This window comes from Oncorhynchus masou, chromosome 12 (genome assembly GCF_036934945.1).
Source record: "Oncorhynchus masou masou isolate Uvic2021 chromosome 12, UVic_Omas_1.1, whole genome shotgun sequence".
NCBI lineage: Eukaryota > Metazoa > Chordata > Actinopteri > Salmoniformes > Salmonidae > Oncorhynchus > Oncorhynchus masou.
Genome location: NC_088223.1, coordinates 22489931 through 22502371, shown reverse-complemented (window position 1 = coordinate 22502371; position 12441 = coordinate 22489931). Strand labels below are relative to the sequence as shown.

Sequence of the window (12441 nt, the reverse complement as noted above, 5' to 3'; positions counted from 1 at the left end):
TTTACTAGCTATTGGATATTCACATTTTCGTCATGGGTGAAGAGACACAATTTGGATAAACATTGCTCTGAGGCAGATTGGTATCTCATTATCTTAGTTCTGACTCAATAAACACAGTTTATTATGACACACACACACACACATACATCTCATGATCCAATGATTGTACAGTGAGTATTATCAATTATTAATATAAAGGTATCCATTCCACACTCCTTTTCTCTTCCTAAAGAGGTCAAAGGATTGATTGCTTACTATAAAAGCAGGAGGAATATATTGCAGAGAACAGCAGCAGCCTCAAATGGCCAACGGTTGGTTTCAGAATGCTCAGCTCATTGTTCTGTTGTTGTACCAATTGCCCCATATAATAACCCACACAGAGATTAACATAATCATTAGCATAGATATTAAAACAATATTTTGACTGTGAATTGGGTCTGAATTGGGTCTGAATTTTGATACATTGCTGGGGTTCCTTTTCACCGGCAGGGGACATCCCTCCCTGCAGTTTATTTTATGACTGTGGCTCTGTACCAAAAGCCACCATACTCCATACATAGTTGCACTACTTTTGGCCAGAGCCATATGAGCCGTGGTGAAAAGTATTGCACTGCATCGGGAAAAGGGTGGCTTTTGAGGCGCAGCCAATGATTCACTGTGATATGGATCCTGTCTGTTCCATCAACTGGTTAATATGCGTTAGCACATCTCCGAGGGTGCTGAATACATTTTCCCTTCCATTAGATTAAGTCTAAAGGTGTTCCCTCTTGTTGTTCCTGGAATACAGAGACACCAGTAGTCACAATACTAGGTTTCCTACCATGTTCAGTACAGGGCCTCCCGGGTGGCACAGTGGTCTAGTGCATTGCATTGCAGTGCTAGCTGTGCCACCAGAGACCCTGGGTTCGAGCCCAGGCTCTGTCGCAGCCGGCATCAACCGGGAGGTCTGTGGGGCAACACACAATTGGCCTAGCATCATCTGGGTTAGGGAGTGCTCGGCCAGTAGAGATATCCTTGTCTCATCACACAATAGCGTCTCCTGTGGCAGGCTGGGTAGAGTGCATGTTGCCAGGTGCACGGTGTTTCCTCCAACACATTGGTGTGGCTATAAAATATCATTTTATTTATTGCATTTATTTGTTAGGGACAATGTATATCAATCAACATTTTTGGGATCAGTGCAGCGACAGGTGCATGGTATCCAGCTGTTGGGATGAAGAGCCAGAACAGACCTAGTGGTTTGTTTCCCTGTCTAAAGCCAAAGAGCAGAGAGAGAGACAGTACCTTAACTGCTGAGTTGCCTGCAGTGTGGTGATGGCTTAAAGAGGATCCTCCACACTCCATCTCTTAATGGCATCGCTTTATCATCGTCTGTAGTCTCCAACAGAGCATATCCCTCCCTCCTTCCATCTTTCATTCCCTCTATCTCTCTCTCTGTCTCTGTCTGTCTCTCTGTCTCTCCCTCTGTCTCTCTGTCTCTCTCTCTCTCTCTCTCTCTCTCTCTCTCTCTCATGCATCCCAGTGCCCAATTAATTTCACTTACAACAAATGGCAAAAGATGACTATCTGCATTACAGACCTTAGGTACATGCACTACACTGTACACGTGTGTGCATGTGTGCGTGAGTGTGTGTGCGAGTGAACGGTGAAGAGCAAAAAATGAAAAATAACATGAACTTGACGCACCTTATCTTTAGCGGCGATGGCGCCAGCAGTGACACTTTACTCATATCTCCCATGATCCTCCCCTTCAATTTGCTCCCTCCTGTTATTCTTTTGGACACATGGTGTGTTTGCCACAATGGGACTGTCCCCTTATCTTCTCTTGACACTCCCAGATGATAAAAGAGGAAGGGGAAGTTAATACACAGACGGTGTCCCAAATCACGCTGTATTATCCCTATAGTGCACTACTTATGGGCCCTGGTGCACTAAAGAAAGAATAGGGTGTTATTTGGGAAGCAGCATGTGTGGAGTAGAGTAGAGAGTCTTCCAGGGTGGTCGCTGTGGAGAGACTCCAGGGGGTTGGTGATGTACAGGGAGATACAGGATATGACTGATAGGGTTGAGTGGACTGAATGGGCATAGAGACCCAGGGGCAGATCTATAGATGACGCCATGAATGGTGAGGTTCAAGTTCAGCGACACATACCCTTTTTAATTAGAACACACACATACACACACATGCAGCTTTGCTGGCTTGGCCAACCATATATGAGCCCAGCCGAGCACGTAAGCGTGACATTTTTACAGGATGTTTTTAGGGGGCAGAGCATTTTAACTCAGTCCACCAACATGCTCTGGGTTTGCAGTATGCACATGCTCCTTCCAGTCCATGCTCCTCCCTCCTCCCAGTCCATGCTCCTTCCAGTCCATGCTCCTCCCTCCTCCCAGTCCATGCTCCTCCCTCCTCCCAGTCCATGCTCCTTCCAGTCCATGCTCCTCCCTCCTCCCAGTCCATGCTCCTCCCAGTCCATGCTCCTCCCTCCTCCCAGTCCATGCTCCTCCCTCCACCCAGTCCATGCTCCTCCCTCCACCCAGTCCATGCTCCTCCCTCCACCCAGTCCATGCTCCTCCCTCCTCCCAGTCCATGCTCCTCCCAGTCCATGCTCCTCCCTCCACCCAGTCCATGCTCCTCCCTCCACCCAGTCCATGCTCCTGTTTCCTCCCAGTCCATGCTCCTCCCTCCTTCCCAGTCCATACTCCTCCCTCCTTCCCAGTCCATGCTCCTCCCTCCTCCCAGTCCATGCTCCTCCCTCCTCCCAGTCTATGCTCTTGCTTCCTCCCAGTCCATGCTCCTCCCTCCTTCCCAGTCCATGCTCCTCCCTCCTTCCCAGTCCATGCTCCTCCCTCCTTCACAGTCCATGCTCCTCCCTCCTCCCAGTCCATGCTCCTCCCTCCTCCCAGTCTATGCTCTTGCTTCCTCCCAGTCCATGCTCCTCCCTCCTTCCCAGTCCATGCTCCTCCCTCCTTCCCAGTCCATGCTCCTCCCTCCTCCCAGTCCATGCTCCTCCCTCCTCCCAGTCCATGCTCCTGCTTCCTCCCAGTCCATGCTCCTCCCTCCTTCTGAGTCCATGCACCTCCCCTCCCAGTCTCTGCCCATTTTATCTTTGAACAATGATGCAGTAAAAGCATGGCACTCAACAGTGTAATCAGTGTAATCAGGTCAGATTGCATGAAGGCAAGGAGTTCCTCCCTTCTTTATTATTGTAAATGTCAATATGTTTTACTGTTTGATATTCCATCAAGCCCAGTCCGGGGGGAGATAGAGCTTAAGTATTTTGCTCTGATGACGTCAGCTAGGCTGTGCCTCTCTCTCTTTCTCCCTCTCACTCACTCTCTCTCAGTATTAAGCAGTTGGATTTTCATTTGGGAGTAAATGGATAACAGAGGATTTTCATTGATTAACATTAGGCAAAAAAAGTGTTGCTCTGGTTTAATCCTGCTTTAATGCAACATCAAGGAGTCAAACTGTGGGAATTTTGGAAAGAAGGGAGAGGTATACCTAGCCAGATGTACAACTGCATTTATTTATTGTACCTTTATAGAACTAGGCAAGTTAGTTAATTAAGAACATATTTTTAATTTCAATAATGGCCTTGGAACAGTGGGTTACCTGCCTTGTTCAGGGGCAGAACAACAGATTTTTACCTTGTCAGCTCAGGGATTTGATCTTGCAACCTTTCAGTTATTAGTCCAACGCTCTAACCACTAGGCTACTTGCCACCCCTGTTGAATGCCTTCAACTGAAATGTGTCTTCCGCATTTAACTCAACCCCTGAATCAGAGAGGTGCGGGGGGCTGCCTTTAGGAGAGGCGAGGAAGAGTGATATATGTGCTGTTTAGATCTCAGATTGTGATTTCTGTACACAGGAGTGTCGGTAAAGTAGCCTAAAGCTTTGTTGGTGTTGTCTATCCATTTAGAGTGTCAAGCCAAAGTAGAAAAAGTCAAAAACAACTTGAATCCATTGTTCTTTTGGGATCCTCTAAAGCTTTTTGTAGTCTTTGAACAAACATACTGTATCAGGTGGGAGGATTTGTGAGCAGGTTGGGTTTTTGTTTCCTGTGTGTTTGTGATAATATAAAGCCTATTCACACCAACCGACAGACACGTAGGCAAACACTCATGCATGCATACACACACAAACACCCTCTCTCCCTCTCTGAAGTGAGAACAGGTGGCTGTGTGTAAATAATTGGAATTGCACTTGAGAATTCCGTTTTTCTGATTATCTGTCTGAGTAATTTTTGCTTTTGACCTAAACTGCACTGCATTGCAGATTCCTTTCCACCTCTCTTTTGTTTCCCTCGGCTCACAACTTCATATTCCATCATAAAGCAATTTCGGGAACGTTTCGCCTGTGTCACTCGCTGCTGCATTTACAATGGATTTGTTTCCCCACCTTACTCACATTTTCTAATGTGCTTGTTTCCTTGTTTACAGGAGCACTAGTTCCCTTCATTGTCAGGGCTGAAATCCATCATAACTCATGGCGTTGCCTCAGATCTGTATTACTAAGGGACCAGGCTCTCTGTGCAAGCTACAGGGGTTGGGTTTTACACACTAGGATGTAAGTAGTCTTGTCTAAGCCAAAACTGTCCATAAGGCAGGAGCCTATGTCCTGTTTCTGTATTGCTAAGCAGCTTGATGTTCAAGTACACCACTGTCACGTGTGCTCCCTCTCCGGGCTCTAGGTCACCAGGCTGCTCGTGATGGTGCACACCTGTCATCATCGTTACACGCACCTGCGCGTCATCACTCACCTGGACTCCATCACTTCCTTGATTTACCTGCCCTTTATGTGTCACTCCCTTTGGGTCCTCATTGTTTCTGTTTCCTGTCTGTGCGTTGTTCATGTGTCTTGTATTATGTTTCATTTATTTATTGAAACACTCTCTCCCTGAACTTCCCGACTCTCAGCGCACATCGTTACAACCACCTGGACAGGAAGCTAGTCTATTGCAGGGTCTTACCCCCAATCCATCTCTTTAATGCTGAGAGCCAAGCAATTAGTTTAGTATTAACCGTGTTAAACAATTAACAGGTTGTTTCCAGAATGAACTGTTTCCATTTTGATAGACGTGGATGCAATTATTTTGTGTATGCCCATGGCTTGTAATGTCATCTGTGTAACGGTCTTCTTCTTCCTCTGACGAGAAGTAGTAGGAAGGATCGGAGGACCAATGCGCAGCACGTGTTCATGATTCTTTTAATCGAACACTGAAAAATACAAATACCGAAACAGTTCCATGTGGAACACACCCACAAAACACAATAGAAAACAGGCTACCTAAATATGGCTCCCAATCAGAGACAACGGCTGACACCTGCCTCTGATTGAGAACCATACTAGGCCAAACACATAGAAATAGAACAACAGAACAAAACATAAAAAAACAACATAGAATGCCCACCACAACTCACGCCCTGACCAACTAAAATAAAGACATAAAAAAGGAACTAAGGTCAGAACATGACAATCTGAAATTATAGGATTTAGATCAAATGTCCCAAAAAACATTCTGGATGATTGATGTTGATTGTTTTGTTTTGGCCAAAATATCCATTATACCTGTAAGTCCATGGGATATAGGCAGAATGTAACTGCAGTCACACCTGATGATGACTGACCTGTGTCTTTTTGTGTGTACTGTGGCTGGTTCCTTTCTCTCATAGCAACACACTAATGCTTGAAGGGACAAGAGAAATAGCTTCAGTCAGGATTCAGGGCACATCTTTTGTGTGTCAATAAATGACCTAAAGAAATAACTCCAGTCTTTATTCCAGACCAGCTGTACGGTTGGGTTCTCATTGCCTTACAAGGCACAGAGTAGCTGGCCAAAGGAAACCACCTCCGCTCAGACAGGACCTATTATTAGCTACTTCCTCAGAACCATTTCAGGCAGGTTATCACCTGAAAATTAACAAGAAGGATCCCCCACACATACATACATACACAGGCCACACACACACGCACAAACACACCCCACTAGCACAGTAACAATAGGACAAATATGAAATGATCTTGCCTGCTTGCACCAGATCATTGATCCACTCTAATAGCAAGCTGAACACGCAGGATTACCATTCTAACCGGATATTGGTGGTTGTGCATTAGGCACTCGTTTTAATGGAAGTGTTCTATTTCATTATCTTGTCTCATGTGCCATGCAATGCGGTGTGTGTGTCTGTGTGTGTGCATGTGCACTCTGTCACAAACATGTTCCATATAGCTACCACACTACGGTGGTAGGCTTCATTACCAACAACGATGAGACTGCCCACAGGGAGGAAGTGAGGGCCCTCGGAGTGTGGTGTCAGGAAAACAACCTCTCACTCAACGTCAACAAAACAAAGGAGATGATCATGGACTTCAGGAAACAGCAGAGAGAACACCTCCACATCAACGGGACAGTAGTGGGGAAGGTGGACAGTTTTAAGTTCCTTGGCGTACACATCACAGACAAACTGAAATGGTCCACCCACACAGGCAGCGTGGTGAAGAAGGCACAACATCGCCTCTTCAACCTCAGGAGGCTGAAGGAATTTGGCTTGTCACCAAAAACACTCACAAACTTTAATAGATGCACAATCGAGAGCATCCTGTCAGGCTGTATCACCGCCTGGTACGGCAACTGCTCCGCCCACAACCGTAAGGCTCTCCAGAGGGTAGTGAGGTCTGCACAACATATCACCGGGGGAAAACTACCTGCCCTCCAGGAAACGTACAGCACCCGATGTCAAAAATATAATCAAGGACAACAACCACCCAAGCTATCATCCAGAAAGCGAGGTCAGTACAGGTGCATCAAAGCTGGGACCGAGAGACTGAAAAACAGCTTCTATCTCAAGGCCATCAGACTGTTAAACAGACATCACTAACATTGAGTGGCTGCTGCCAACATACTGACTCAAATCTCTAGCCACTTTAATAATTAAACATTGGATGTAATAAATGTATCACAAGTCACTTTAAACTATACCACTTTATAAAATGTTTACATACCCTACACTACTCATCTCATATTTATATACTGTACTCTATACCATCTACTGCATCTTGCCTATGCCGTTCGGCCCTCGCACATCCATATATTTATATGTACATATTCGTATTCATTCCTTTACACTTGTGTGTATAAGGTCGTTGTTGGGAAATTGTTAGATTACTTGTTAGATATTACTGCACAGTCGGAACTAGAAGGACAAGCATTCTTCTACATTTGTATTAACATCTGCTAACCATGTGTATGTGACAAATAACATTTGATTAGATTTGATTTATAGTAATGATGGTTGTTAATGAGTAAACACACCTCATTCCCACCTAGATTTCCAAGTTGTATTAGTCGTATGTACGGGAAGCAACATGGTATATACACCATCCAACGAAATGCTTCTCGACAATACAAAAACAATAAGAAATTGATAAAAGCCTACAGTGTAATGTTACCTGGCTGGCTGTGGGGGTCTGATTAAAACCTACAGTATAATGTTACCTGGCTGGCTGTGGGGGTCTGATTAAAACCGACAGTATAATGTTACCTGGCTGGCTGTGGGGGTCTGATTAAAACCTACAGTATAATGTTACCTGGCTGGCTGTGGGGGTCTGATTAAAACCTACAGTATAATGTTACCTGGTTGGCTGTGGGGTTCTGATTAAAACCTACAGTATAATGTTACCTGGTTGGCTGTGGGGTATAATGTTACCTGGCTGGCTGTGGGGGTCTGATTAAAACCTACAGTATAATGTTACCTGGCTGGCTGTGGGGTTCTGATTAAAACCTACAGTATAATGTTACCTGGTTGGCTGTGGGGTTCTGATTAAAACCTACAGTATAATGTTACCTGGTTGGCTGTGGGGGTCTGATTAAAACCTACAGTATAATGTTACCTGGTTGGCTGTGGGGTTCTGATTAAAACCTACAGTATAATGTTACCTGGTTGGCTGTGGGGTTCTGATTAAAACCTACAGTATAATGTTACCTGGTTGGCTGTGGGGGTCTGATTAAAACCGACAGTATAATGTTACCTGGCTGGCTGTGGGGGTCTGATTAAAACCTACAGTATAATGTTACCTGGCTGGCTGTGGGGGTCTGATTAAAACCTACAGTATAATGTTACCTGGCTGGCTTTGGGGGTCTGATTAAAACATACAGTATAATGTTACCTGGCTGGCTTTGGGGGTCTGATTAAAACATACAGTATAATGTTACCAGGCTGGCTTTGGGGCCCTGATTAAAACCTACAGTATAATGTTACCTGGCTGGCTGTGGGGCCCTGATTAAAACCTACAGTATAATGTTACCTGGCTGGCTGTGGGGGTCTGATTAAAACCTACAGTATAATGTTACCTGGCTGGCTGTGGGGGCCTCATTAAAGCCTACAGTATAATGTTACCTGGTTGGCTGTGGGGGCCTCATTAAAACCTACAGTATAATGTTACCTGGTTGGCTGTGGGGGCTGATTAAAACCTACAGTATAATGTTACCTGGTTGGCTGTGGGGGCTGATTAAAACCTACAGTATAATGTTACCTGGTTGGCTGTGGGGGCCTCATTAAAACCTACAGTATAATGTTACCTGGCTGGCTGTGGGGGGCTGATTGACACCTACAGTATAATGTTACCTGGTTGGCTGTGGGGGCCTCATTAAAACCTACAGTATAATGTTACCTGGCTGGCTGTGGGGCCCTGATTAAAACCTACAGTATAATGTTACCTGGCTGGCTGTGTGGGGCTGATTGACACCTACAGTATAATGTTACCTGGCTGGCTGTGGGGCCCTGATTAAAACCTACAGTATAATGTTACCTGGCTGGCTGTGGGGGGCTGATTGACACCTACAGTATAATGTTACCTGGCTGGCTGTGGGGGCCTCATTAAAACCTACAGTATAATGTTACCTGGCTGGGTGTGGAGGCTGATTGACACCTACAGTATAATGTTACCTGGCTGGCTGTGGGGCCCTGATTAAAACCTACAGTATAATGTTACCTGGCTGGCTGTGGGGGTCTGATTAAAACCTACAGTATAATGTTACCTGGCTGGCTGTGGGGGCCTCATTAAAGCCTACAGTATAATGTTACCTGGTTGGCTGTGGGGGCCTCATTAAAACCTACAGTATAATGTTACCTGGTTGGCTGTGGGGGCTGATTAAAACCTACAGTATAATGTTACCTGGTTGGCTGTGGGGGCTGATTAAAACCTACAGTATAATGTTACCTGGTTGGCTGTGGGGGCCTCATTAAAACCTACAGTATAATGTTACCTGGCTGGCTGTGGGGGGCTGATTGACACCTACAGTATAATGTTACCTGGTTGGCTGTGGGGGCCTCATTAAAACCTACAGTATAATGTTACCTGGCTGGCTGTGGGGCCCTGATTAAAACCTACAGTATAATGTTACCTGGCTGGCTGTGTGGGGCTGATTGACACCTACAGTATAATGTTACCTGGCTGGCTGTGGGGCCCTGATTAAAACCTACAGTATAATGTTACCTGGCTGGCTGTGGGGGGCTGATTGACACCTACAGTATAATGTTACCTGGCTGGCTGTGGGGGCCTCATTAAAACCTACAGTATAATGTTACCTGGCTGGGTGTGGAGGCTGATTGACACCTACAGTATAATGTTACCTGGCTGGCTGTGGGGGGCTGATTGACACCTACAGTATAATGTTACCTGGTTCGCTGTATTTGTATTTATTGTCGATCCCCATTAGCCACTGCCAAAGCTGCTGCTTCTCTTCCTGGGAGGCCCTGATAAAAGCTGCTCCTTCTTCTCTGATGCACTGATTTCTACCACCCTTCGTGACTCCTCTAATAGCAATGGGGCTTTGCAGCTATCGCATAACACTGCACACACAGATGCGCAGATGTGCACACACACTCACTCACAAGCGTATGTCAACACACACACAAGCATGCTATGACCCTAATCCAGCACCCCTCCTACTCATGTACTGTCAGATCCCTGCATCTTAAAGCCACCTTGTCCCTGACCCCTCTTTTGTCTGAGCAGTAATGCAAGGATGGGTTTTTAAGATAATCTAACCCCTGGCCCTCTTCCTCTTCTCATCCTCTTCCCCCTGCCTCCCCTGTCTCTGAGTCCTCCGCCTCACGGCACAGGGCTGTTAAAGAAGAGGGCTGTCTTCAAGTTGCCTATCACACTGTATCACACCGCGTGGATCAGACCCGACCAGGGACCTGGCTCAGGGGAGAGGAGACTGTCGGCAGCAGATGGAAATGACTTCAGACACCAAGTGCAGGGCGAGTCAGAGTCCCATCCAAGATGCTGCTCCCTCCTCAGTGCCGTCTGAGCAGCATCCTTCCCCTGGCTGAGACTGTAGATGTGCAGCTCTGACAATATCACAAGGCACTTCCTGAGTCCTGAGTGTCTGGGGTTCACTGCCAACAATGTGTGTGACTAGTACTTTTAGGACACACTCAGAGTCGCTCCTTGGTCCTGCTCTTTAGATCAGTCAGTCAGTTTTAATGTGATGTACTTCATTTACACGGAGAGATTTGGACTGAAGTTGAACCTCGGGGGGTCAAAAGCTCCTTACTCCAAAAAGTTTTTTTCTCTCCCCTGATGTGCCCCCCACCACCCTGACACACACACACACACACACACACACACACACACACACACACACACTTGGAGATATGGCGAGAGAGATAGAGTGTAAAGGTAATTGTTTTAATGGATGCGATAACTGTTGTGATTTATTCAAAATATGATACTAGTAATATCGTCATAACATCTAGGGGCTGTGAGTGAAACGGCGCATGAGGCATTAAATAAATCACCCAGGCTGCTGCTTTATGCACCACCCGACAAAGCTCCCCTCTGCAAAATGCATGATGGGTAGCAATACATCTGCTTTTACGGGGTTTTGTTCCATTAACTCTGAATTTGATGGTTATTGTTCAGTGTCAGGGTCCAGGGCCCCGATCCCAGGCCTTGTAGTTGAGCTCTGAGCAGCGACATGAATAATAATAATAACCCAGGAAGTCTATTCTGTCAGTTCCAATTCCAGATTTGCTTCTGAGCCCTCTAGATGGTTTACATCTTTGGTATCCCAGGCACAAAATGCCAGGCAGGAATCAGAACAAGAAAGCGACGATTCATGTTTTATGTGATTTACATCCAGGATATGTCCATAGTGTTGAACTAGTACTGTATGTAAATACATGTGATCAAACGTGCTGTTATATATGAACTGAACATTATGTGTATGGAAAATGTCATGGAAAATGAAAAAGTTTTACATTTATATTCCCCTGACGATAGACCGTCGTTGTCACATGCACTTTCCAATGGTGTTGTTTTGTTCTCTCTACTTCTGTCCTCCATCCTGTAGCCGAGTGCGGCTCATCTGTCATAAACAATGAGGGGATTATGTTGTCGCCGAACTACCCAATGAACTACGAGAACAACCATGAGTGCATCTACAGCATCCAGGTACAGGCTGGGAAGGGAATCAACATCTCTGCCAGGACCTTCCATCTGGCACAGGGGGACATTCTCAAGGTACTGACTGGTCTCTCTCTCTCTCTCTCTCTCTCTCTCTCTCTGTCTCTCTCTCTGTCTCTGTCTCTCTGTGTGTGTGTGTGTGTGTGTGTGTGTGTGTGTGTGTGTGTGTGTGTGTGTGTGTGTGTGTGTGTGTGTGTGTGTGTGTGTGTGTGTGTGTGTGTGTGTGTGTGTGTGTGTGTGTGTGTGTATAGTACTCCTGTGATGGTCAATGACACTTAAGCATGTGGATTCTGTCCATGGTAATAAGCCTTGTCTGCACCAGATAAATAGTGGCATGGATTCTTAATCTCATCAATGGCATTATGCTGGATACAGTAGCCTGGAATCCAACTGAATTGTAACAACATGTTGCCTCAAGAGCGGCTCTCATTGAGTTAAGAATGGTCATCTTTAACAAGGACCTACCCTCTCCTGTCATAAACCATTAGCACCTGTAATCAGGTACATTCTCTATTAGACAGTGATAATAATCAGACTAAAAAGGCAATACTTTACACACTTGACATTACAATGACATATACACGTTCATGAAAACAAAGTCAAACTTTGCAATGAACAGAACTGAACTAAAGGGTACTCTTCTCTCTGCAGATCTATGATGGTAAAGACAGCATGGCCCATGTCCTAGGGGCATTCACAGGCTCATCCATGCTGGGTCTAACCCTCATTAGTACCTCAAACCAGCTGTGGCTGGAGTTCTACTCTGACCCGGAGTCCACCGGAGAGGGCTTCAAGCTGGTTTACTCTAGTAAGTTACCAACCAGTCAGTGTGCAGTGGTTCTGATAACATGTGTTATAATGTATAAAAATAAGGAAAGAAAGTTGCACACTTTAATGGGTAAACCTAACCAACGTTTATACCCTGAAGAAGGCACTGCGTTGCCTAAACATTGGTTAGTTTTAC

At 45.7% G+C, this 12441-nt stretch overlaps 1 protein-coding gene across 1 annotated transcript in view; it reads left to right on the top strand.

Annotated features, from left to right (window-relative positions):
- The window catches only part of LOC135549698 (CUB and sushi domain-containing protein 3-like), a gene marked incomplete at its 5' end in the record, with an annotated part of 323045 nt that overhangs the window by 81438 nt on the left and 229166 nt on the right, over positions 1-12441 (top strand). Inside the window, 2 exons of the mRNA XM_064979922.1 lie at positions 11365-11534; positions 12129-12285. Coding sequence (XP_064835994.1) covers positions 11365-11534; positions 12129-12285 — 327 coding nt within the window. The remainder of the gene's footprint in view (positions 1-11364; positions 11535-12128; positions 12286-12441) is intronic.